Source organism: Oncorhynchus tshawytscha, linkage group LG30 (genome assembly GCF_018296145.1).
Source record: "Oncorhynchus tshawytscha isolate Ot180627B linkage group LG30, Otsh_v2.0, whole genome shotgun sequence".
Lineage (NCBI taxonomy): Eukaryota > Metazoa > Chordata > Actinopteri > Salmoniformes > Salmonidae > Oncorhynchus > Oncorhynchus tshawytscha.
In genome coordinates, this window is record NC_056458.1 from 15,621,884 (window position 1) to 15,646,113 (window position 24,230).

Here is a 24,230-nt window from a genome sequence, read left to right on the forward strand (position 1 = left end):
AGAAAGTAGACTTACGTTCTCAGTGGTCCCAGTGATGACATGAAGGCCGTCGTATGTAGATTTGATGTACATTCCCTAAATGAGAGGAAAAAGGCTGAACATTATTAAACTTAAAAGCAGAATAATGTAGTAATAATGATGATACTTACACTTCCCAATATCTTGTTATGAAACTTGTAAGCAACAGCAAACAAAGTGAGCCTGTTTTCTCTGTCATAGAACTATCCTGTCAAAGACTGAGTATCTTAGACAAACTCCTTGTTCAGCTCCTGTGGAGGTATGATTGAAGGCATCTATAGTATAGTATAGAGTGAGAACTAACCAGGCCCTCGCTGGGCATGATATTGGTCAGGTGCACCACCTCCAGATGGGCCGACTGGGACACCAGCGAATCAGAGGACAGCGAGATGATGTGGTCACAGATCCCAGACAATGTTTTACACTGCAGACAGAAGAAGACAGGAAGGGGTCATTCTATATGCTGCATCTCACACTGACAACTGGGTAATATGAATTACTGGCTGAATAACTATCATTCTTTGGATGCCTAAATGATACAGGTAACACCAACATAAAGTGTCTTAATAGGGTGCTGGGCCACAACGAGCCGCCAGAATGGCTTCAATGCACCTTGGCAGAACTCCATTGAAGGGATGCAAAACCATTCTTGCACAAGAAATTCTATCATTTGGTGTTTTGTTGATGGTGGTGGAAAACACAGTCTCAAGCGCCGCTCCAGAATCTCCCATAAGTATTCGATTGGGTTGAGATCTGGTGACTGAGACACACATTTAAAACTCCATATACTCCTTTCCCAGCTAGCACATTTGGTACCTCGGAAGTTGTGGGAACAAATTTTTCATTTTGATTTCACTTTGAAATCATTTTGATTTCACATTGGTTGTGAGAACGAAGCCATACGTTTCCAGACCGGTAAAACTGAAAGTTTTCTAAACTTTCTAAAAACAGAAGTGAAAATTTCACCTGTTCTGGAAACGTTTATTTTTAGGTTGCAGGGAGGTTCTGCGAACGTTTTACTCTGGTTCCTTGAAAGTTTTCCTGGGAGGTTTAATTAACGCACTTTTGTAACTTCCTTAAAACTTTCACTGTTTTAATAAGTTGAAGTCAGACATTTACATACACCTTAGCCAAATACATTTAAACTCAGTTTTTCACAATTCCTGACATTTAATCCTAGTAAAAATTCCCTGTCTTAGGTCAGTTAGGATCACCACTTTATTTTAAGAATGTGAAATGTCAGAATAATAGAGAATAACAGCTTTTATTTATTTCATCGCATTCCCAGTGGGTCAGAAGTTTACATACACTCAATTAGTATTTGGTAGCATTGCCTTTAAATTGTTTAACTTGAGGGCAAACGTTTCGAGTAGCCTTCCACAAGCTTCCCACAATAAGTTGGGTGAATTTTGGCCTCCTAGCTTGCACACGCTTTTTCAGTTTTGCCCACAAATGTTCTATAGGATTGAGGTCAGGGCTTTGTGATGGCCGCTCCAATACCTTGACTTTGTTGTCCTTAAGCCATTTTGCCACAACTTTAGAAGTATGCTTGGGGTCATTGTCCATTTGGAAGACCCATTTGCATCCAAGCTTTAACTTCCTGACTGATGTCTTGAGCTGTTGTTTCAATATATCCACATAATTTTCCTCCCTCATGACGCCATCTATTTTGTGAAGTGCACCAGTCCATCCTGCAGCAAAGTACCTCCACAACATGATGCTGCCACCCCCTGTGCTTCATGGTTGTAATGGTGTTCTTAGGCTTGCAAGCCTCCCCCTTTTTCCTCCAAACATAACAATGGTCATTATGGCCAAACAGTTCTATTTTTGTTTTATCAGACCAGAGGATATTTCTCCAAAAAGTACCATCTTTATCCCCATGTGCAGTTGTAATCCGTAGTCTAGTTTTTTGGCGGTTTTGGAGCAGTGGTTTCTTCCTTGTTGAGTGGCCTTTCAGGTTATGTTGATATAGGACTCATTTTACTGTGGATATATATACTTTTGTACCTGTTTCCTCCAGCATCTTCACGAGATCCTTTGCTGTTGCTCTGGGATTGATTTGCACTTTTCGCACCAAAGTACATTCATCTCTAGGAGACAGAACGTGTCTCCTTCCTGAGTGGTATGATGGCTGCGTGGTCCCATGGTGTTTATACTTGCGGACTATTGTTTGTACAGATGAACGTGGTACTTTCAAGCATTTGGAAATTGCTCCCAAGGATGAACCAGACTTGTGGAGGTCTATAATTCTTTTTCTGAGGTCTTAGCTGATTTCTTTTGATTTTCCAATTATGTCAAGCAAAGAGGCACTGAGTTTGAAGGTAGGCCTTGAAATACTTCCACAGGTACACCTCCAATTGACTCAAATGATGTCAATTAGCCTATCAGAAGCTTCTAAAGCCATGACATAATTTTCTGGAATTGTCCAAGCTGTTTAAAGGCACAGTCAACTTAGTGTTTGTAAACTTCTGACCCACTGGAATTGTCATACTCTGAATTATAAGTGAAATATTTGTTGGAAAAATTACTTGTGTCATGCACAATGTAGATGTCCTAACCGACTTCCCAAAACTATGATTTGTTAACAGGAAATTTGTGATTGAAAAACAAGTTTTAATTACTCCAACCTAAGTGTATGTAAACTTCCGACTTGATCTGTATTTTTTAACTCCAATCACAGATAGGACATATGGAAAATTATTTCCTTAGCTATTAATCATGCCAACACATTTCTTTTTCAACCTATAATCTTCTGTTCTCTATCCATGACCACACTGACCACACTTAACAAGATATAAGATAGAAAGAGTTTTATTGATGCTGAGAACAGAATGTAATTATTTTTTTAGAACATTACTAAACTTTACTTGTGGTTTTTATGGAACGTTTTCTTCATGTTATGAGAACAACTTGAGAACATTACTTTAAATAGAGCCTTTAAAAAATATATATTAATTTAACCAGGCAAGTCAGTTAAGAACAAATTCTTATTTTCAATGACAGGCTAGGAACAGTGTGTTAACTGTCTTGTTTAGGGGCAGAATGACAGATTTTTACCTTGTCAGCTTGGAGATTCAATCTTGCAACATTTCGGTTACTGGTCCAACACTCTAACCACTAGGCTACCTGCCGCCCCAACCATGAGAAAATCTGTAGGAAATGATATGCTGAAGTACTGAATTTTCCACAGAAAAAGGTTCCCTATTAACCTAAAATTGATCGGCATTAAAATGAAAATCCCCATTAAAATGTATCCCGTTTCAACTAGAGATTTGTTTGTTGCATGCTGCGTCAATGTCGACCTTCTGCATCTGGAGTGGGAGGTGGCAGAGCCGCAGCAGTGTTTGTCAGACCAGGAGATTGCAAAAATTGGTCTTATCACAGAAATATCTGTAGTGTCTTCCCCTCTATAGAAAGGTGAGACTCTCACAATGGTGTTTTCCATTTAGCTCTACGAGTGTCAGGGGACTCGTCTGAAGCCAATACTGCCGATCTGCCAGTAGTGTCTGAACAGTTTGGGCTACACACTAATATGACCACACCATCAAAAGGTTAGACTCTCATGTTTTGCTCTAGGATGCCCACAAGTCTCACAAGACTCATCTGAAGGTAACCCTGTCCCAGATTTTTTTTATTATGAAAGTACTTTAGTGCCAAAAAGGGGTTAAATATGGGTATAAAATATAGAAATAATTTTCTGAACTTATCTCTCAGACATAGGACAGGCACTTCAAAACATAGTCCAAAAATAAATACAAATGATCTGTTTTGACATGATGAATATGTCATTCAATGTGTTTCTATAGGCTAATAGCAGCAAGGCCAAATTCAATGTTTCATCAAATAACATTCTAAATCAAATAGCTAAATGATCCTTGGTATGACCTTCTTAAAACAATTCCATATGTTAGCGTAGTAGAAACCCAGCCCTGAGCCCTTAGACCTTCTATTAGCATTCTTGGAAAAATTTGAGAACATGACTTTAAATAGAACCATGAGAAAACTTGTAGAAAATCATTATGCTAAAATACTGAAATTCCCACAGAATATTTTTTTAACCTTCTCTGAACTATTTGAGAACATTCCCCATGACAAACCAGTTGGAGAACGTTCCTAGAACATTACCAACATTTACATTTGAACGTTTAGGAAACATTCAGTTAAAGTAATGAAATACCAAGAAAACAATGTTTTCTTGTCATGTTCCTTAAATGTGATGAGAACGTTCCAAAGCCAAGCAACTATCCTGCACCATTCCAAGAAAGTTGTGGGAAGGTTATATGCAAAATAACCATAGGACACAAAAATCACCTCAGAATGTTATGTGCTAGCTGGGTTGAGACCCCTCTTTCAGTCACTGAGATCTCTTCTTCTAACCATGGCAGCCAAAATAATGGGCAACTGGGCATTTTTATACATGGAACCACACCTGTGTGGAAGTACCTGCTTACAATATACTATGTAATCCTCATTTAATCAAGTGTGTCATGACGTTGCCCTCTTTGGGTACATCGAGCACCATCCCCCGCTCTCTGCTCCTACAACCAGACTGCTGTGGTCAGAGAGAGGTCGTAAATTCCTGAGGAGAGGATCTCCTCATGGCCACACAGTATAACGACAGAGTGAATTTTCATAGAGAACAAAGGAATTTCTTCCACCTCATAGAACTTGAGGTCCGAACAACATTTATGTTCCGGAGAAGGTATAAAAGATCGGTGAAGATTCTGTTTATATAATAGCCTCAGATATGAGGTTTACCTCTAATTATTGTATAAGATGAATGAGTGAGTATGATACTGTTTGTAAAATTGTGTAATGTGATTTTGGACTGTTTAATGAAGGAAACTCCAATTCCCTTTTGAGCCCAGTTAGGGTCAGGCATCCTGGGACAGCCCCTTTTCTGCAATTCCGAATAAAACCCCAATTTTGAGAAATTCTCAGGAGACCATGTTTCTCTCAATCACGGGAGGACAAAGGTTGCAGACCATTGCTGAATAATTTAACCATACCATGTGGTTAAACTCTTAGAATATCGATACCGACAGAATAAGAACAAGTCTTTGATATTAATTACTAGTCTGCAGCTAGGAATTCGGTATCATTGAATGCGAAGAACGACAACCGCCGAAATATCCATCCTACAACAACATGAATGAATGTCGTTCTGAACAATCCACTCTGAGAGAGAGAGAGAACAAAAACTCTCCAACAGAAACAAACTTTTCAACAAAGATCCCGACAACACACTGAGCGTAAATATATATATTGTTTGCTATTGTTCCCGAATGAGTGAGCGTTCATGTGCAAAGGATTAGTATTTCAATTGTTATAATTATCAACTTTGTAGTGTCTCATCTCAGGTGACCCCCACTTCCCCTTTTGTCCACCAAGCCGCGATACCGGTTTATCCCACTAGGGAAACTCCATTATCATTTCCTTGTAACTATCTGCTGTTAGTTTATGCATTTCTGTGAATTACTTTGTTAGTAAATAAATGATTTAAGACAATTGATGTATGGATGACTCATAGTGAAGACTGGGTTCGTGCAGATAACCAACAATTAACGACGTTTGGAATGAGACTAATGTGAGGTAAAGTCAATAATTAATTAATTCGAAGACTAATTGATCAGATATAAAATATCTGAAAGGTTATATTAGGAAATTATAACTTTGTAATCTGAATATTTTCCTTGGTGCCCCGACTTCCTAGTTAATTACAGTTACATGATTAATCAGTTTGATCGCGTAATACTAATTAGAGAGAAACTTTGATAAAAACTAAGTCTTCAATTTAATGATAGTAAAGACACGACAAGTGTTTCCTTTATTTTGGCAGTTACCTGGAAAGGAAGCTACACAGTGTAAGGTATTACTACTACACTGTCTGCTACATTGTCTATTGTGAGCATCGGGATCGTGCATCACTTCCTGGGGTTCAACAGTATCACTTTGAAGGACAAAGAGCCAACTGGGGATGACAAGAGCATGGAGTCACTTTCTTCTTCTCCTGCCTGCGTTTTTAGAGAAACAAGAACAAAGCACTGTATGCAATTATCTGAGAATCTGACCCGTTTTTTAATGAGCGATTCTTCGGTTTATTCATCATCTGAGACACACAGGGCATTCTTCAAAGGCAAGCTACGGCTCTCCTTCCCAGGTTTAACAAGTTGAGGAAAAAGGGGTCTCTCATTGGTCTATGCAGCACTGTATGAACAGTTCTGGATACTGTCATGTCCTTCAGATGTCATGTCAAATGTACTGTACGTAGGTTTCTATTACTGCCAAAAGTAGCACAGTGACCAGAACTTGCTGGCAGTGAACAGCGTAGCTACAGTGACACAGTCATGACCTTCCATCTATTCCCTTAGTCTCCAGTTGGGCTCTCTCTCCATTGCTCTCTCTCACTTTCTCTCTTGCTCTCTCTCTGTCACACACACACACACACACACACAAACAAAAACACGTCTGGCCTGTACATAGTTTGTCCTAGCTTCTCCTTTATTATTGCCTCACCATCTCTCTCCCTGTCTAATTGCTGTAGGCAGGAATGCCCGCGGGAGCAGCAGGGAGGTTCTGCATTATTCAACACAGACTGCCAACCAAAGGCCTTAAAACTGCGGCTTTTGAGAAATACACAGGCAGACTCACACACTCTTATTAATAATCTAAACCCTTTTCTTCCATAGTGCTGCCTGCCTGGTCGATGAGGAGGATGCGTGTGACTGTATTATCACATGTTCAAGTGTGGGCATGTGCCCCAATTCAAGTAGTGTGTGTGTGTGTGTGTGTGTGTGTGTGTGTGTGTGTGTGTGTGTGTGTGTGTGTGTGTAAAAACAATGTGTAAAGATTCATGAGTGTTTTAAATCATGGTCCCATATAACGTTGGATGATTCAGATGCCACTTATTGTGAAAACGTTTGATAATTTTTACTGTTTACTGACTACTGTTGCTTATTTTATGACTGTTAACTAAGATTAAGTATTAGGTGGCAGTTAATGATTGATAATAAGATTTGTAGGTCTTGTGGGCATTAAACCCCATAGAAGGAAACCCAAAACTCACCACATGAAGAATTTTGTTTTCTGTTTCATACACCGTGCAGTCCTGCAAGACAATTAAAACCAGTTAGAGAACTAATGTTTTTTTAAAACATTAAAATAAAACTGAGCCCCTATCAGATGAGACAGATGCAAGTATCCCAAGTGCAGTGAAATGAATTTAGTTGGCAGACTGTCTCTTGAGAGTATTTAAAACAGGAAAGTTATTTTCAGTCGGCCTTCATCTATTCCCGACAAAACTAACAGAATTATAAAATGGAGGTATATGGCCAAGTGTTCTGTCAGAGACATATTGATGCACTAACTAGTTAATTAATTCCCTAACCTTTACCCACCCCTGGACAACTCACCTGCTGTACTATGGTGGTTAACTCCAGGCACAGTTGAACAATATTGTTCTTCAGTAAGGAGTACTCTGTCACACTGACAAATGGGGATCTGGCAAGAGGGAAGAAAGTACAATATGCAGGGATCAGACATCAGAGGGTAGGAGAGGGCAGAGCAGTCTGTGAGATATAAAAAAGAAACATCTCTGCATAAGACATTACTTGCATTCCCCAACAACTTTACAATGAAAGAGAACCAAATATAAACTATTAGGCATACGCAAATGAAGTTCCTCTGGGGAAAATAAACTACTCTAAGTCTAACAAAACTGAGATCTTCCGATGCATCAATCTCAACCCCCGAAGCTGAGATGTAACACCCACCTGTCCAGCCAGGCCAGCAGGTTCTTGGCTGCTCCGATGAGGTCCACCACAGAGGTGAGGAAGTCGTTGGGCAGCCTGTGTGAGGCCCGGCCATCATAATGGCCACCTCGACGCCTCCCTGTGATGAAGTTCTGCAGGTTCTTGGCTGAGGCATTGAGCTTGTGGGATAGGGTACGCAGGTTCTCAGTCTCCAGACCGTAGTTCTGGAACAGAGTGTACAGTACCCTTAGACCATGGTCCAGTATGCTCCAAGAAGTGTTTGACTTTAAAGTTCAAATGTGGATACATTAAGTTCACGTGGAGAAATAACTAACTTGCAATGACATTGTGGTGTGACTGACATATTCAGTACTTGTATTAGAAAGCTCATACAGAACAGTGCTGCAGCAAATGTATAGTGCATATAAGATCTAAATGCCAGAGATAAATAGAGACAAATCCCTTCAGTCACATAATCTCAGATAATCTCAGATTTCCCTCTTAATTTATCTACCAAACCAGGTGGACAGCTTTATCCTTTGGATCTAGAGTTATTCAAGTAAACATAAAGGGATGCTTGCCTCATCATAGACACAATGAAGACCACTCATCTGTCATACTCGTTGTCACAATAGTGTGTCTGTTAGAGATGTGTGCCTGTGTGTGAATAGTTGTCTCTGATTCTCCGTGTCTACTCAACATTAGTCACTGTCACCATGGAGAAATACCTCCTTCCTGTCTAACCCACAACAATGTAGCTAAGCCCAGCCCAGTTGCCATGGTGACTCCTGGCTTTGTCACTCTTAATTACAACAAGCCCAGTGTTTCCATAGCTTCTTCTTCCCTTATTGATTTTCCTCTTTCATTCAAAATATCAAAGTAATGTGCTGCTGTCTGATCAGGCTGCTCTTTATGGGGGCTTCTCCATCGCTAGTCACCTATTTACGTCAATGCAGAGGATGACAAGGGATAAAAGGCGGGGGAGAATTAAATATGTTACACTGTACATCCATGCAAATAAGCTAAGCGGCACAATAATAAGGCCTTGTTCTTGGCAGTCGACCCACTGTAGAGGAAACACACCATTATGCTGCTAGGTGGTGGTGAGTACTGACCAGCTCAGCCATTTCCCTGCTACCTTCCTTTCAGTGAGCCATTCAGGCAGAGAGAGGCGTCACTGCATGGAGGGGACACTTTCCTCTGATGGCTGTAATGTCTTTTGTAATTTGGTGGGAGTAAAATCCCTATTACATCAACAACTCAGCAGCAGAGCCCTGTCTGTCTGTCTGTCTGTCTGTCTGGTCACTGCCGACTGATGAACAATTATCTAACTCCCAGCAACAACCGACCCTCAGTTTGATGTCAAAGTGAGTCAGCGGTCACACTGACACTAAGCCTGCATTGTCTTTCAATCCATCACACTCACATAATCAACCCAGGAAAGATAAATTAATTTCAACAATTGATCTGCAGAGAGTCTTGTCTTACACAAGCAGAGCAGAGGGACTGAGACCTATTCAGCATACATCCGTTTTGGTCAGGCCACTAATAAGGCAGTGTGTGTGTGTGTGTGTGTGCGTGTGCATAACCACGTCCGTGTCCTGTCTCTCCTGTCCCCTCCACCTGTAGGTCTCCTCCAGTACAGTCATTACTCATGTCAGCCTCCTCTCAGCAGAGTGACGCAATGTTCAGTTGTAGTGCACTTTGCCAGGATCAATGGGGACATATCCCAGCATCCAATGATAATCACAGCACATCACTATAATGGAGATGGGTTGCAGAACACACACTATACTGTCTTAGCACATATGCACATGTTCACAGACTCATACACACACGCTCACACAGTCGCAAACTTATACTACAGCCCCCTATGTGAACATAAAGGAGGAACATTCTGCTCAACATTCACACACATTCTGACACACACACCCAGGCAGCCCCCATCAGACCATCTAATTAACAGACACAGATTACATGTGTGTGGTTGTCTGTGTGGAGATGTTGGGTCTCAGGCAGTCCAGGCACTCTAATGATGTTCTGCTGCAGGCCGCTGTCACAGGGAATCACACACTAACCTCAGCTAGCTCCACACACACCTCACACACAGGCAGCCTCTCACACACGCGCACACACACACTCCCTCCTAGCTGCTGCTGTCTAGGCCTATGGATCTATTATCAGACACTTCCTCAGCCCATCAGAGAGGACGTGTGCTGTGTGGCCCCTCTCTGAATCAGTCAAGTTAATACAGAGCTCTTAGCTCGCTCTAACAGGGCACTTCCCATGCCCACGCCTGATTCTCTCTGTATGAGTCATCATACACCAAGACTAACGACACCCATTACATGCCTCCCTTACTGATGCACACAGCACAGGCTCCTCCCGCTCCGCCTCTAATCAGCACAGGCTCCACCCGCTCCATCTCTAATCAGCCTTGACTCCTCCCGCTCCATCTCTAATCAGCCTTGGCTCCTCCCACTGCACAGGATCCACCTCCACCTCTATAAGCACAGGCTCCTCCCACTCCACCTCTGTCAGCCCAGACTCCCCCGCTCCACCTCCAGTCCAGACTCCACCTCTAATCAGCCTTGGCTCCTCCCGCTCCACCACTAATCAGCACAGTCTCCTCCCACTCCACCTCTATCTAGGAAAAAATGATACAATTCACCAATGAATCTGAATTAGCCTTTAGCTCCAACGGACACAAATCATCGCCACGACTCTGGCCCTAGCCTCAGCTCTACCTCTCTAGCCCTGGTCACTGAGCACTGCTGCTGCCTCTCTCCTCTACTCCTTGTTACTCAGCAGATAACACTGATGACGGCTGTAGATAATAAAGCGACACTTTCTACTGACCTTTTATTGTCTTCAATCTTGTCTGTCATGCCTTGTCTCTCAAACGGTGCACAAACAGATCTAGCAACTAGGCTAGCTGGACATCTCCTGCACATCCACCGTGTTTCTCTAGTTGGAGAACTGGCTTGGTTGCACTGGACTGCACTGGCTTGGTTGCACTGGAAGGCATCGATAGTAAAGTTATTCTGTCATGTCCGCAAACAAGAGGTCTAACTCTACAGCCCTTTGCCCTGACCATCTCTCCTGACTCCAGCCCTGCATGTCTAGATGAACTCCTCACCAGGGCACAGAGTAGGTCCACAGCCTCCAGGATGAGCTCCTGGTGTCCGATGCGGGTGACCCCCAGCTCCTCCAGCTCCTGGTGGGTGATGTGGAGAAGCTGCTCCCCGTTGATCTTCTCCCTCTCAAAGTTTTTAATGTACTGCTGCAGACAGTCATCCAGGCCTGCATGGGGGACACACAATGAGGGGGGAATCTATGTTAGGCACACCTTTGTTCTAATAATATGTCTTTACTGTCAACATCTAACTCATTCACTAGGTGTATGGAATGCAGATTGTGATGATTTATTTTTAATTATTTAAGTTTGAAATATACCATGAAAGCTATAAATATAACAGAGTTGTATAAAGTGCTGTGTGATTGGCAGATTCAGACTAATTGCTGTAACAAAAAAGATTTGTAACCCCTACCAGGCTACTTTGACTCTAAAAACTCATTTTCCAATTCAGTCATTTTTTGTGTTAATTCCTACATAATACCAGAAGCATGCTTTCAACCATTCACGTTTCAACTCCAGAGAACTGAACAGAACCAGTCTACCAGTTGAGCTGCTCTTTGTGTAGAGCAGAACATAACGGGGGAAGAGAGAAACGGGACTAGTCTAGGAGATAAACCACTCTCACCACAGCGTATTAAAGCCATCCTTATCAGAGCACAGCAGAGCCACACAGACACACAGAGCCCACTGCAGCATTCTGTGTTGGAGCCATGTACATCGGGCCAGGCGGCACAGAGAGAGAGAGAGAGAGAGAGAGAGAGAGGAGCCCAGAAAGCAGCAGAGCAGACTAGCAGAGTCTCGGCTTTCAACCACAGCATCCATCCATGGCTCCCGGGAGATGACTCATCTCCAGCCACAGAGCATATTGGAGCAGAGCAGGCCACAGCACAGAGCTGACCCACATTACACATACCGGCTGGGCCATGTCAACACACCAAAGCCCAGCACACACACATCCATGGCCACAGGCATTCAACAGGGGCCAAATTAGCCAGCTTGATGTTGCCTAGGTAGATCAAAGGATGATACATTCAGAGCCATATACAGATGACTCAGGGTACATCTATTCAATACTGACCTCGATCTATACAGTCTGTATAGTCAGGCAAATCATCTGAACCATATTCCCTATTTGTATGTGGCGAACACTTGTCTTGCCGTCTTGTGTGCTGCTGCCCCGACCTCATTCTAAGTAACAGAATCGAGGCTCAATACGGGTCCTAAGAAATGTTTCTCTGAGCACACAGTGGCCTTGACATAGAAATTGATGGCCTTGTGTGTGGGTGTGGGGGGGGTTGTTTGTGTATGCATGTGCATTTGTGTGTGTGTGTGTGTGGGTGTGTGGGGGTTTGTGTATGCATGTGCATTTGTGTGTGTGTGTGTGTGTGTGGGTGGGGGTTGTTTGTGTATGCATGTGCATTTGTGTGTGCGTACGCACGTTCATGCATCCATATACAGTAATGATCATCAATGGCTGCCCTTGACACATGTCTTGTTTGCAGTTTCACATATGGAATAGCTGTTTTCACATGTGAAGTCATATTTTCACATGTATTAAATTTAAAGGTCACATGTTAACACCACCTCTTCACATGGAAGAAAAAAAAAGAATTACAGTTGTGCATGTGAAATTTGCAGTTTCACATGTTAGAAGACTCCACATGTGAAAATCTCACTTTCACATATGGAATTGCATTTTAACAAGTAGAAAACAATCACGTGAAAATCTCATTTGTAGTTTCACATGTAAGAAACCAGCACATGTGAAAATCTAACTTTCACATTTGGAAACTTACATGTGGTGTTCAAATAGTGTTACTCACCAAACATGAAAAGGTGGTGTTAACATGTTGCAGTAGCAATGTTTCCACATATGGCATTGAAATGTATGTAATGCCATTCTGTAAAAAGTTAACTTAACTGTTTTAAAAAGATTTCTGAGCCATTCATTTGGAGTGTTACTGTTGCAGCCGCAGGCTACTCTTCTTCATACCTTGGTTAGTGACTGTTAGAAGAAGAGAAAATAACTCCGTATTTATCCTCTTTAACCCTTTACACTCGTTGGAATTGGCCTATATGGATAGGACTAAACTGAAATGATTCTTCACAGAAGAAATCTGAAAAGCATTTGCATAAGCATGGTAGCAATAGCGGAGGTACATAAAGATGGAGGCCCACATGCATTTACCACACATTTCTTCTTAAACAAAAAACTCAGTAGATACCGACAAAACAAGACGTCATATCTGAATTTACCACACATTTCTTCTTAAACAAAAAACTCAGTAGATACCGACAAAACAAGACGTCATATCTGAATTCTGCCATCTATATATGCACTTTTGCCATTGAAACGGAACAGTTTGGAGATTATAGGAAGATTATTAGACCAAAGTTGAGGACACAACAGTTCACCTGACACAAGACTGAATCCAAACATTACATTGTTGATTATATTATACTGTACATTCACTCTACTTTTCGCCGCATTTGTTGTTAACGAAATCTGAAAATACTCTGGATACGTGCAATAACATGATAAGAATATTCCTGGAAAATGTGGGATAGGTGCAACATAAGACAAAAAAAATGACAAGGGTTTGAGTGAGAGGACTAACTGGTGTCTCCAAGTGGCCACACAGCTCCTAAGTAATTTCTCCTAAGTAATTTCAATGCACTTTAATGACTTAAAGAAGAGTCTTCAACTATACGATTATTTTTTGAGATCTCCTAGCTGCACCGTTGAGGAACTAGGGCAAGCACACTTGTAGTTGTTTTGTTTGGAACACAACGCTGCATGCCCGCGATTATACAATTACTTTTGTTGTTTACGCAACCCACAAATGGCCCATTATAAATCTGGGTCAAGTGGGCATCATTTGAAAGCTTATTGTATTGCCAAAATGACTAGCTAAGTTATAAAATACGACCTTGCAGTGTTGTTCTTTCACAAGGCAATTCAGAGAAATATCGTAATTTTGGTGCGTGTTGAAAAGAGTAATGAGTGAATTCAGGTGTGTGTTCCTCTGCGAATGTTCTTGACAATATACAAACATACGCTAATTCTGTTCAAAACAAGCCAGGGCACGACGCCATGTCACCTTGTAACTTTACATCAAACATAGTGATCATAAACGTTGATCAAAAATGACATTGGCATTTTACCCAAGGGAATAATCCAGAGTCCTCAATGCCCTCAAAAACAGGTCAGTCCCTCCCTCTTACTCTCATTGGCATTGAACCTATTCTCACACACAGATAATTGTGGTTATGAAATAGATTAGGTACAGTTCAATTAGTTTGCCAACTGCCCTACCTTGATCCACAATGTTGGAGCGTAGTATGAATGCAAGGCATGTATTACCAAGGCAGGTTCGCTGTCCATGGTGCTAGTTTTTCATGAACGCATCAACTGGTGCATTGGTGTGTGTGTGTGCGTGCCATGCTGTGCCTACCTGTGTGTGTAGTGTCTAATATATAGACACTGTTCTTTGTAACAAGAAGTGTAACGCCATAATCATAGTATTACATAATCACAATGACATGAATTGAATTATATGGAAATGTGAAGTGCACATTTAGTCAGGTTTTTGGCTTGCTTGTATGACATCAAAGCGGTATTTATTATAATCCTCAACGTCTCATCTTTCAAAGTACATAGAGTTCTATTAATTTACAACATTTCCCTCACTCAGACAACAAAACATTTACTAAAGTTGCCCAATTAGCCGGAGGGATTGAGGTTACTTCTTGTCGCGTGCGATGCTCAAATTCAGAACAGCTGTCAGTCAAAACCAATGATGTATATAAACCCTGGATGACTAACAGGGGGCGCTGTATTTAAATCACTGCGCAGCCACCTTGGTACTCCTACTCCATTGTAAAAAAAGATTTCGGAAGCTATATAAATGCATTTATGAATGTCTACATTCATTTTTGACACATGTATTCTATTACAGAAAACGTAATGCAAACTTTTCAATTATATTATGTTAGCTAAACATTTAAAAAAATAAAAAATGACATTCCTTCATTTTTTTTGAGAGTACTAATGTTACTGTCCCCAGTACAGCAAATAAATACTTAAATACATGTAATTCCATTCATTCCTATGGAGGACTACTCTTACTTGGGAGTACCAATATGGCCGACTTGTCTTTTCAGCGTCTCTCAATTGCCAATACATAGCAACGCAATCTAGGGTTCATACACATCATTAGTCAAAACTCATACAGCGCTGTGAAGTGAAGAGCCTGAACTCTGACGTAATTTAAAGCATGTCACTGTACAGCAACTACGTTTATCAGTGCTCATACCTGCAATTTTCAACCCGTATATATGTGTAAAGGGCTACCATGTTAAAACTAGCGCTATCTTGACAGTTAACTCAAGTTCACTTTTTGTCATTTTTGCGCACTTTTTTATTGCATTGTCTGAAAGTGTTCAAAATTCACTGAAAACATCCAAGATACATAATCTATACAACAACAAAAAAACAATGTGAGGTTAAAGAAAGTGTGTTTATAAATTTACCTGATTTTGCTTACTGTTACTTTGGACAAATCAAATATGTCAATATGCAATTAGTCATGATTAATCACATCAAATACTGCAATAAACTCAATTATATTTTGTATCAATTGACAGCCCTACTTGACATTAAAATGGGAAAATGCACATGAAAGAGTAGTGGTTTCTCATGGCGACTTCAATAATGGGTATTGTCCCTCTTGGTCTAATGGTCAACATGTTGGCTTCTCCCATGGGAGATCGGGGCACTAATGTCCATCCAGCTGAAAAAGAATATGTGAAATATATAATATCACAGGTTTCCCATGGGAGCAGCCAACATCCTGACCACTACAGTGCATTCGGAAAGTATTCAGACTTCTTCCCTTTTTCCACATTTTGTTACATTTACAGCCTTGTTCAGGTGCATCCTGTTTCCATTGATCATCCTTGATATGTTTCTACAACCTGATTGGAGATCACCTGTGGTAAATTCAATTGATTGGACATGATTTGGAAAGGCACACACCTGTCAATGGTCCCACAGTTGACAGTGCATGTCAGAGCAAAAACCAAGCCATGAGGTCGAAGGAATTATCTGTTGAGCTCCGAGACAGGATTGTGTCAAGCCACAGATCTGGGGAAGGGTACCAAAAAATGTCTGCAGCATTGAAAGTTCCCAAGAAAACAGTGGCCTCCATCATTCTTAAATGGAAGAAGTTTGGAGCCACCAAGACTCTTCCTAGAGCTGGCCGCCCGGCCAAACTTAGTAATCGGGGGAGAAGGGCCATGGTCAGGGAGGTGACCAAGAACCCAATGGTCACTCTGACAGAGCTCTAGAATTCCTCTGTGGAGATGGGAAACCTTCCAGAAGAACAACCATCTCTGCAGCACATCACTGATCAGGCCTTTATGATAGAGTGGCCAGACGGAAGCCATTTCTCAGTAAAAGGCACATGTGAGCCCGCCTGGAATTTCCCAAAAGGCACCTAAAGGACTCTCAGACCATGAGAAACAAAATTTTCTGGTCTGATGAAACCCAAATTGAACTATTTGACCTGAATGCCAAGCGTCACATCTGGAGGAAACCTGACACCATCCCTACGGTGAAGCATGGTGGTGGCAGCATCATGCAGTGGGGATGCTTTTCAGCGACAGGGACTGGGAGACTAGTCAGGTTTGATGGAAAAATGAACAGAGCAAAGTACAGAGAGACCCTTGATGAAAACCTGCTCCAGAACGCTCAGGATCTCAGACTGGGGTGTAGGTTCTCCTTCCAACAGGACAACGACCCTGAGCACACAGCCAAGACAATGCAGGACAGGCTTTGGGACAAGTCTCTGAATGTCCTTGAGTGGCCCAGCCAGAGCCCGGACTTGAAACTAATCGAATCATCTCTGGAGAGACCTGAAAATAGCTGTGCAGCAATGCTCCTCATCCAACCTGACAGAGCTTGAGAGGATCTGCAGAACAGAATGTGAGAAACTCCTCAAATACAGGTGTGCCATGCTTGTAGCATCATACTCAAGAAAATTCAAGTCTGTAATCGCTGCCAAAGGTGCTTCAACAAAGTACTGAGTAAAGGGTCTGAATACTTATGAAAATGTAATATTTCAGTTTTAGAAAAATAGAAACCTGTTTTTGCTTTGTCATTATGGGGTCTTGTGTGTAGGTTAATGAGGGGGGGAATCAATTTAATCAATTTTAGAATAACAAATGTGGAAAAAGTCAAGGGGTCTGAATACTTTTCGAATGACTGTATGTGAAACATCATACGTAGGCTATGTTTTTCCTACTTGACATTTTTTCCATGTGATTTGTTCAGGTGAAGATACATGTGAAACGTTGTTTTCCGAAAACCACGTGTCTGACTCGTGAAACTTTCACATCATTTTTTTTTTCCATATCTGAATTTTTTTTCATGCTTTTCTTGTAAGGGTGCTTTCATTTGATAGCTTGCCGCATGTGGAATTTCCATTCTGTTGCCTTCCTCTAGCTATCAAGGCTCCATGGCAACAGTTTCCTGGTGACCAAGAGGCAAGCCCCCTTGAAGAAGTGAATTATTTGCAGTATATTTCTTCATTTTTGCCCTCAGACCTATCACAGAATGAAATACAACAGGTATATAGTATTCATTCTAAATGACATCGACATTTTACCCAAATGAATAATCCAGAGTCCTCAATGCCCTCAAAAACAGGTCAGTCCCTCCCTCTTACTCTCATTGGCATTGAACCTACTCTCACACACAGATAATTGTGATTATGAAATAGATGAGGTACAGTTCAATTAGTTTGCCAACTGCCCTACCCTGGTCCACAAAGTTGGAATGTTGTATGAATACAAGGCATGCATAACCAAGGCAGGTTCGCTGTCCATGGTGCTAGTTTTTCATGAATGCCTCAACTGGTGCGTTAGTGTGTGTGTGTGTGTGTGTGTGCGTGCCATGCTGTGCCTACTTGTGTGTGTAGTGTCTAATATAGAGACAATGTTCTTTGTAACAAGGAGTGTAAAGCCCTTATTATAGAATTACATAATCACAATTATAGAATCTCTATTGCCCTAATGATCATTTTTTGGGGAAAATCAGGTGAGAGTTTCCCCTCATGATGGTGTCCACTGGCCACCTTTCAAAAACCACTCAAGAACAAGAGATTAAAAGCAACCAATAACACACAGTTTACGGTGTGGAGAGGGTGTGGATATTCTTTGCAGCTGTGGCAGCACAAAGACATTTATCAACTTGCATATCAGCATTCTCTGTGTCTCAGATTGCACATCAGCAACCATTCTGTCTCAAATGACCTTAGGATAGATATTAGACCGGCTCTGTTCTTTATGTCAGTTGTATTCTACCAGTCTTATAGACTGTCAAGATTTTGCTGTGTATTGGCGTTATCCGTTGGCCTACAGCATTGAATATAACAGATGACAAAGATGTCACCTTGCTTATGCACTTTCCATGGTGTTTAGGGTGGAGAATTTGAGACTGAACGGAAGTTCTTCCAGTTGTGTTGTGTATCAGCTGTACAGAAGTTGTGCCGTAGGCGAGCCCTGCCCTGCTGCGAAGGCTGTAAACACATCTGTGACAGCAGCGCCAGAAGCAAGCACGGTTATGCACTTCTGGACTGACACTTGGCTGGCAGAAACTACTGTATGTGGGAAAACATATCCCATGTCTGGGTTGACATCACAGCTTCTTTAGTTGGATGACAGTAAATCCTTGTGCCCTGGTGAGAGAGAACATGATCAGATCTATCTCACTTGGGTTTGGTTGTTACAGTAACTAAAAGGTCTTTCTTTTGATCGTCATTCAACCATTTGGATGTATAAGCATTAAGTTACTCATGCTCACCTTTCTTTCCAATGAAGGCTTGTTGTCAATTAGCGTTTCACCTCCAGAATGACAGAAGTCTGCCACTACTAACATAACAGTACACACAATCTGATTATGGCAGGTAATGTAGCGCAACAATTGTTTTGTCATCCACTTGGTCTTACCTAAGGGGTACTTCACCTCAGCTGTACTCTTAGCCCACACTATATAATAAAAGCAACTATAGGTAGGTATATTTTCTCTCATAGAAATATGAATGTTAAGGCAGATAGTGGAGAACTCTTCAAAACACACTGAACATTGTAACACCAACCATTTTGAGTTCAGTTAAGGCATATCTTAAAGGTGAAATTGACAATTGTGGTTGCAAAAGCTGCTGTCCAGTTCGATTAGCTTGCAACCTGCAATGTGTTCCTTATCACTACCCACAATGGTGGATTTTTGTAGCAATGTAAATCATAGTCTCTGTCAACGTATTATCAAATAAGGTAGGTTTGCTGTCCATGGTGCTAGTTTTGCAAACGCCTCAATTGATGCCAGCACTTATTCAATCTCTCTCTGTGTGTGTGTGTGTGTGTGTGTGTGTGTGTGTGTGTGTGTGTGTGTGTGTGTGTGTGTGTGTGTGTGTGTGTGTGTGTGTGTGTGTGTGCGTTAGAGAGGGGGGCACGCAGTCTTTATGGTATGAGGTAATCTACATGTGAACCTTTTATAGGTAAACTGACTGTTGAACACCTTTACACGTAGCATAATAAGTTGGTCTGAGTCTCTGGTTGGTGTTCTACAAATGCGTAGCCTACATCAGGCCAGGGCGATAATTAGGAAACACTGAATAGCGCGCTTCTACATCAGGGTCGGATACACAAAATGGCACACGATCAATATTTCAATGCAAAGAAAAGCAGCGTTTTAGCTCAAATCAGCCCCAATTTATTAAACCACGTATTCAGATAAAATATAACAAATTTACACATATCCATGTTAGTCGCTTCAAAATGTATTCTGTCAGCATCATGCAAATGAAAGGAAACATGTTTTATAATCATTACCTTTCATCCAATCCAGCACTTGCTTAGGTGTCCATTTGCTTATAGGTTCCATCACGAGGGCCATCATCGATGTCTTCAAATCCTTCAAACAAGGACTTGATAGAGCATGAAAATCGGGTGTCGCAAATCAGAAATGTTGCATCGGTATACCAGAGATCAAATAACATAAGTGCACCTTACTGGGTAAAGGCATGGCTGGTGACAGTATCCTGGGTACGGAATGCTATGGTGCAGTCCACGCGCTCACAGAAACGACTCAGCCGCCTCTCTTTCTCTCTCTCTCTCTCTCTCTCATACACACACACACTCAACAGTAGCCTACCTGCCGACCCCACTGTACTGTGTAGAGAAGCGAGTCTCTCTCTGAGTGAGAAAGTCTTTCAACCCCTCCCTCCCCTGCACACCGCAGCATCACATGCTTCATTCCAGAGACACAGGGAATGGTGCAATAATATATAATTACCTGATGCCTTTATAGAGAAACATTGGCAGCTGAACGTAAGGCAAAAAAATTAAGCATATTCTTATATTTTTTTTAACCTTTTTTATCAGGAATATGTTCACCCCCTTAACTGTTTCCAGTTCCAACCAATATGAGTAGGAACAGAACCGAAGCCATTGTGTTTTAACCAATAGAAACCTAGTGATGCTTGCTGTATGGGGGGAGATATTAAAACTGGGTCACCCTGCAATTTACATTGAAGTAATGACTCAAACAAAACATGCAAGAGACAATTGAATGACAGTCTTTTTTTTCAGTTAGTTACAAATATCTCAGTTACTGTAAAACCACATCATGACAAATGCTGCGGTATGTGCTTATCATTTCTTTCTGATGTTCCCATGTTTTATTATATGGAAAAGACACATTTTGTAGATACTTATCGACCTATAGCCAAAATAACTACTACAACTACAATCAACTATATATGGTGTGAGCACACTACATGATTCTGTTGCACAACACATCACTACAGGCCCTCGAACTTCATTCCACTGAGTCCCACCAGGATATGGTTAATAATTCAGTCCTCACTGTGCTGGGTGATGATGACATCTTTCCCTGCTAAGCCTATTACTAACTCTTTGGAGATCTGCCCATTTCTTGTATCTTTATTGAAGTCTCCCCATACGTCTCACTATATGGTGTAAAATGGCATCAAAATTCATAAACATGAACATTTGGTTCTGGTAAATTATCAGAGGCATGGGCACCATAATCATTGACCATTACCCACTCCTATGCTGCTCTAACAGTGCCATGCTAATAGTCCTTGGCTTGACTGGTGTATGACCCAGTGGCTCCCGACAGGGTGTGAAGTGGTGGCATTGGCACTTGCTCCCCACACACACCAGTTTACTGGTAATCCTCTCCCAAGCAGCATATACTAACCATGCTTAAAGTCACTCGATACTGGTTTTCACATTAGATGCACCCATCTAAAATAAAAATGCATGCATTTCTAGCACATGCTATCATATAGTCACACTCACATAAACCTTGCCAGTCATACATCCCTGCCTTTGATGCCTAAGAGGGGGATTTCTGAAATGAAGCTACCCACCTGAGTCATTCACTTGATATGATTTACAGTGATCTAGATGGATAGGCCTCCTCAGAGGTAAAATAACAACCTGTCATGGCTAAACCAGAAAGTGTCTGATATGCACCTTATGTTTAGTATACTTTTATATACTGAGTTGACAAAACATTAAGAACACCTGCTCTTTCCATGACATAGACTGACCAGGTGAAAACTATGATCCCTTATTAGTATCACCTGTTAAATCCACTTTAATCAGTGTAGATGAAGGGGAGGAGACAGGTTAAATAAGGATTTTTAAGCCTTGAGACAATTGAGACATGGCATGTGTATGTGTTCCATTCAGAGGGTGAATGCGCAAGAAAAAAGATTTTAGTGCCCTGGAACAGGGTATGGTAGTAGGTGCAAGGCGCACCGGCTTGTGTTAAGAACTGCAACGCTGCTGGGTTTTTCACACTCAACAGTTCCCTGTGTGTTTCAAGACAGGTCCAGCATCAATAGGACATTCAGCCAACTTGACACAACTGTGGGAAGCATTGAAGTCAACATGGGTCAGCATCCCTGTGGAATGCATTCGACACCTTGTAGAGTCCATGCCCCAATGAATTGAGACTGTTCTTAGGGCAAAGGGGGGTGGAGGGTGCACCTGAATAGTAGGAAGGTGTTCTTAATGTTTTGTACACTTAGTGTAGTCAATTTCACTACCCATTCAAATGGCCAGTTTATTCTCCACAAGACATGGCGGCAATAGCTCAGTGCTTTAGCATATTCATGTATTCTATTCAGTCAGTTGCATCTAAGATTAAAAAGCGTTTCAAATTTGGCAGAGCTTGATATGTTGATCGGACACCGATGTGTGTAATGTGTTTTCTTGTCAAAATGTTATGTGACACTTGCAGTTAACATGCAATGTTTATGTATGACAGCAGGTGTCAATATTTTCCAACTCTTTCTGACAACCAAGATAGCAAAATAGCAATTTTTTACTGTTTAGTAATAGTCTGTGGTTATGACAATATAATTTCAGATTTGCAATATCTGTGAGGAATCATTTCTCAGAAACAAGAACCAAGATGCTTACAAGGACTAAGTTATCCCTCACCTTACAGTTTGTCTCCTCTTTGTCCTTCAAATTGAAAGCTTGGGATTGTCTCAGGCTCCCAAGTATTACATTATAGGAACTGGTTGCATTTATGAAGTAGATATTATGGACATTGTGGCATTTTCTAAAGATATTTCTTCTAACAATTCAACAAAATGAAGGGATCTCCATCCCAAACTATCAATTTAATTTACCTATTGAACCGAATGCAATACAACTGACCACTAAGTATACAGATTCAGTACAGAGAAAACGAAACTAAAACTGTAGACCATTCTCAAGTATGTTAGTTGGAGGACAAAGTGAAACTACTGCTGGTTTCAGTCAGGTGGGCTTTCTTCTAGGCTCAGGGTTGGAGATGCGCAGGTTGGGGGAGCTGAAGTGGGAGCTAGCCACGGTGTATGTGCTAAGGTAGTGGATGACGATGCTCTGGGCCGTACTGGAGTCCAGGCCATGGTCCTGACAGAGATGCAGGCTGAGCTGCATTACTGGGGCTGGTATCAGGCCCTGGGGAGGTGTCTGGACCAGGGGAGAGCTGCCCCGGGCCAGGCTGTCCTGCATGTGCTGTCTGTACACCTCCAGCAGCTTACTCTCCAGATAGCCATTCAGCATGGAATTGGATAGAGGCTCCCTGTTCAGGGTGATGATGCTGCTGTCCATGACCAGGCAACCCTCATCCTGCAGGGGCTGGGACTCCACCTGCACCTTAGGCTCCACAGGCCCTGTGGGTTCCAAGGCCTCCAGCTCTCCCAGGTCCTGAGATTGAAGAAGTGGTCCTTCGAACCCCTCATTCTCCAGCCGCGGGCTCTCTGAGCTCCTGTTTCCCACATGGTCCCCTCTGAGCTGCAGGTCGGGGTAGTCTTTGCAGAAGGTGGTGCAGCACCAGGAGCGATAGAGCTCCAGGTCACCATAGTCATCACAGTGGCTATTGGGGATGGTGAGGGCATCACTGAGCCTGGTTGTCACTCTAGGATCAGACTGCACCAGACCTTCCATGTTTCCTATGCAGTCAATACACCAGAAGCACATTTAAAAATATGGCAATAAAAAATGAAAACAATTATAAAACATCATACTCATCATATATGAACATTGTAAGATAAAGCATATTCTACTGATCCAGAAAGACATGCAGCATTTCAGACAAATCCCAAATGCTTACCTGACATTGAAACTGGGGTCAGAATTATATTGGGGGCAGGATGTGGTGGATGTTCCTGAGCCTTTGTGGAATGGGGGTCACAATCCTCTTCCCTGTACCTGAAGACTCTGATGAAGGCTTCTCCCAACATGACAACCACTACATAACAGTGCAAATTGTCTCAATACAACATAGCAGTAAACCACACCAACTAGCAATTGTTCAATTCAACTAGCAATTTCAATTGTGATTCTCCATAGATTGTATTACAGGATTAGCATTAATCTGGTTCCAGGAAACCACCCCAAATAATCATGTTAGCATGACATAGTCTATCAGGTTCGAAAGATAAATAAATATTTAGATTCTCTTGCCAGGTCACATAAAACATAAAATAGTATAAAACACATGACAGATACTGACAATATCCCTACCTCTGTTTTTATAATAGATGGTGTTCCTTTAGTCTGTCCACTAATACAAGGTTTATAAATTAGCTACAGATTTCTCTAACTGGTGAGCAGCCACGGTAATGTGCTGTCCCTAATTGTACTGAGCTTCTGAGTAGCAAATGTCAAAAACAGGAAGCATTGTTAGAAATAAAATTAGAACACTCACTGCCCCTGCTTTTCAGCTTCTGCCT

General features: G+C 41.7%; 2 protein-coding genes across 3 annotated transcripts in view; both read right to left on the minus strand.

Moving 5' to 3' along the window:
- The window catches only part of LOC112250232 (connector enhancer of kinase suppressor of ras 2-like), a 57,212-nt gene extending 37,029 nt beyond the window's left edge, over window positions 1-20,183 (minus strand). For both annotated transcript variants that reach the window (XM_024420198.2, XM_024420197.2), the window contains exons 1-7: window positions 19,801-20,183; window positions 10,909-11,072; window positions 7,791-7,993; window positions 7,431-7,518; window positions 7,085-7,126; window positions 323-442; window positions 16-75 (exon numbers count right to left, since the gene is read on the minus strand). In XM_024420198.2, coding sequence (XP_024275966.1) covers window positions 16-75; window positions 323-442; window positions 7,085-7,126; window positions 7,431-7,518; window positions 7,791-7,993; window positions 10,909-11,072; window positions 19,801-19,867 — 744 coding nt within the window. In that variant the 5' untranslated portion in view covers window positions 19,868-20,183. The remainder of the gene's footprint in view (window positions 1-15; window positions 76-322; window positions 443-7,084; window positions 7,127-7,430; window positions 7,519-7,790; window positions 7,994-10,908; window positions 11,073-19,800) is intronic.
- A 1,869-nt stretch (window positions 20,184-22,052) lies between these two features.
- Window positions 22,053-24,152, minus strand: LOC112251723 (TLR adapter interacting with SLC15A4 on the lysosome-like). The gene is made up of 3 exons (XM_024422678.2): window positions 24,022-24,152; window positions 23,609-23,746; window positions 22,053-23,447 (listed from the first exon to the last, which is right to left on the minus strand). Exons 2-3 carry the CDS (start codon window positions 23,736-23,738, stop codon window positions 22,771-22,773), a joined length of 807 nt encoding a protein of 268 aa, XP_024278446.1. The 5' UTR covers window positions 23,739-23,746; window positions 24,022-24,152; the 3' UTR covers window positions 22,053-22,770.
- Between the last annotated feature and the right edge of the window lie 78 nt (window positions 24,153-24,230).

What these genes read in the sequence shown, in the direction of transcription:
- LOC112251723 (XM_024422678.2), bottom strand. Translation starts at nt 23,738, where the DNA reads ATGTTGGGAGAAGCCTTCATCAGAGTCTTCAGGTACAGGGAAGAGGAT. An exon ending in GACCCCAGTTTCAATGTCAG is followed by an intron (nt 23,448 to 23,608) that starts GTAAGCATTTGG and finishes TTGACTGCATAG; the next exon opens with GAAACATGGAAGGTCTGGTG.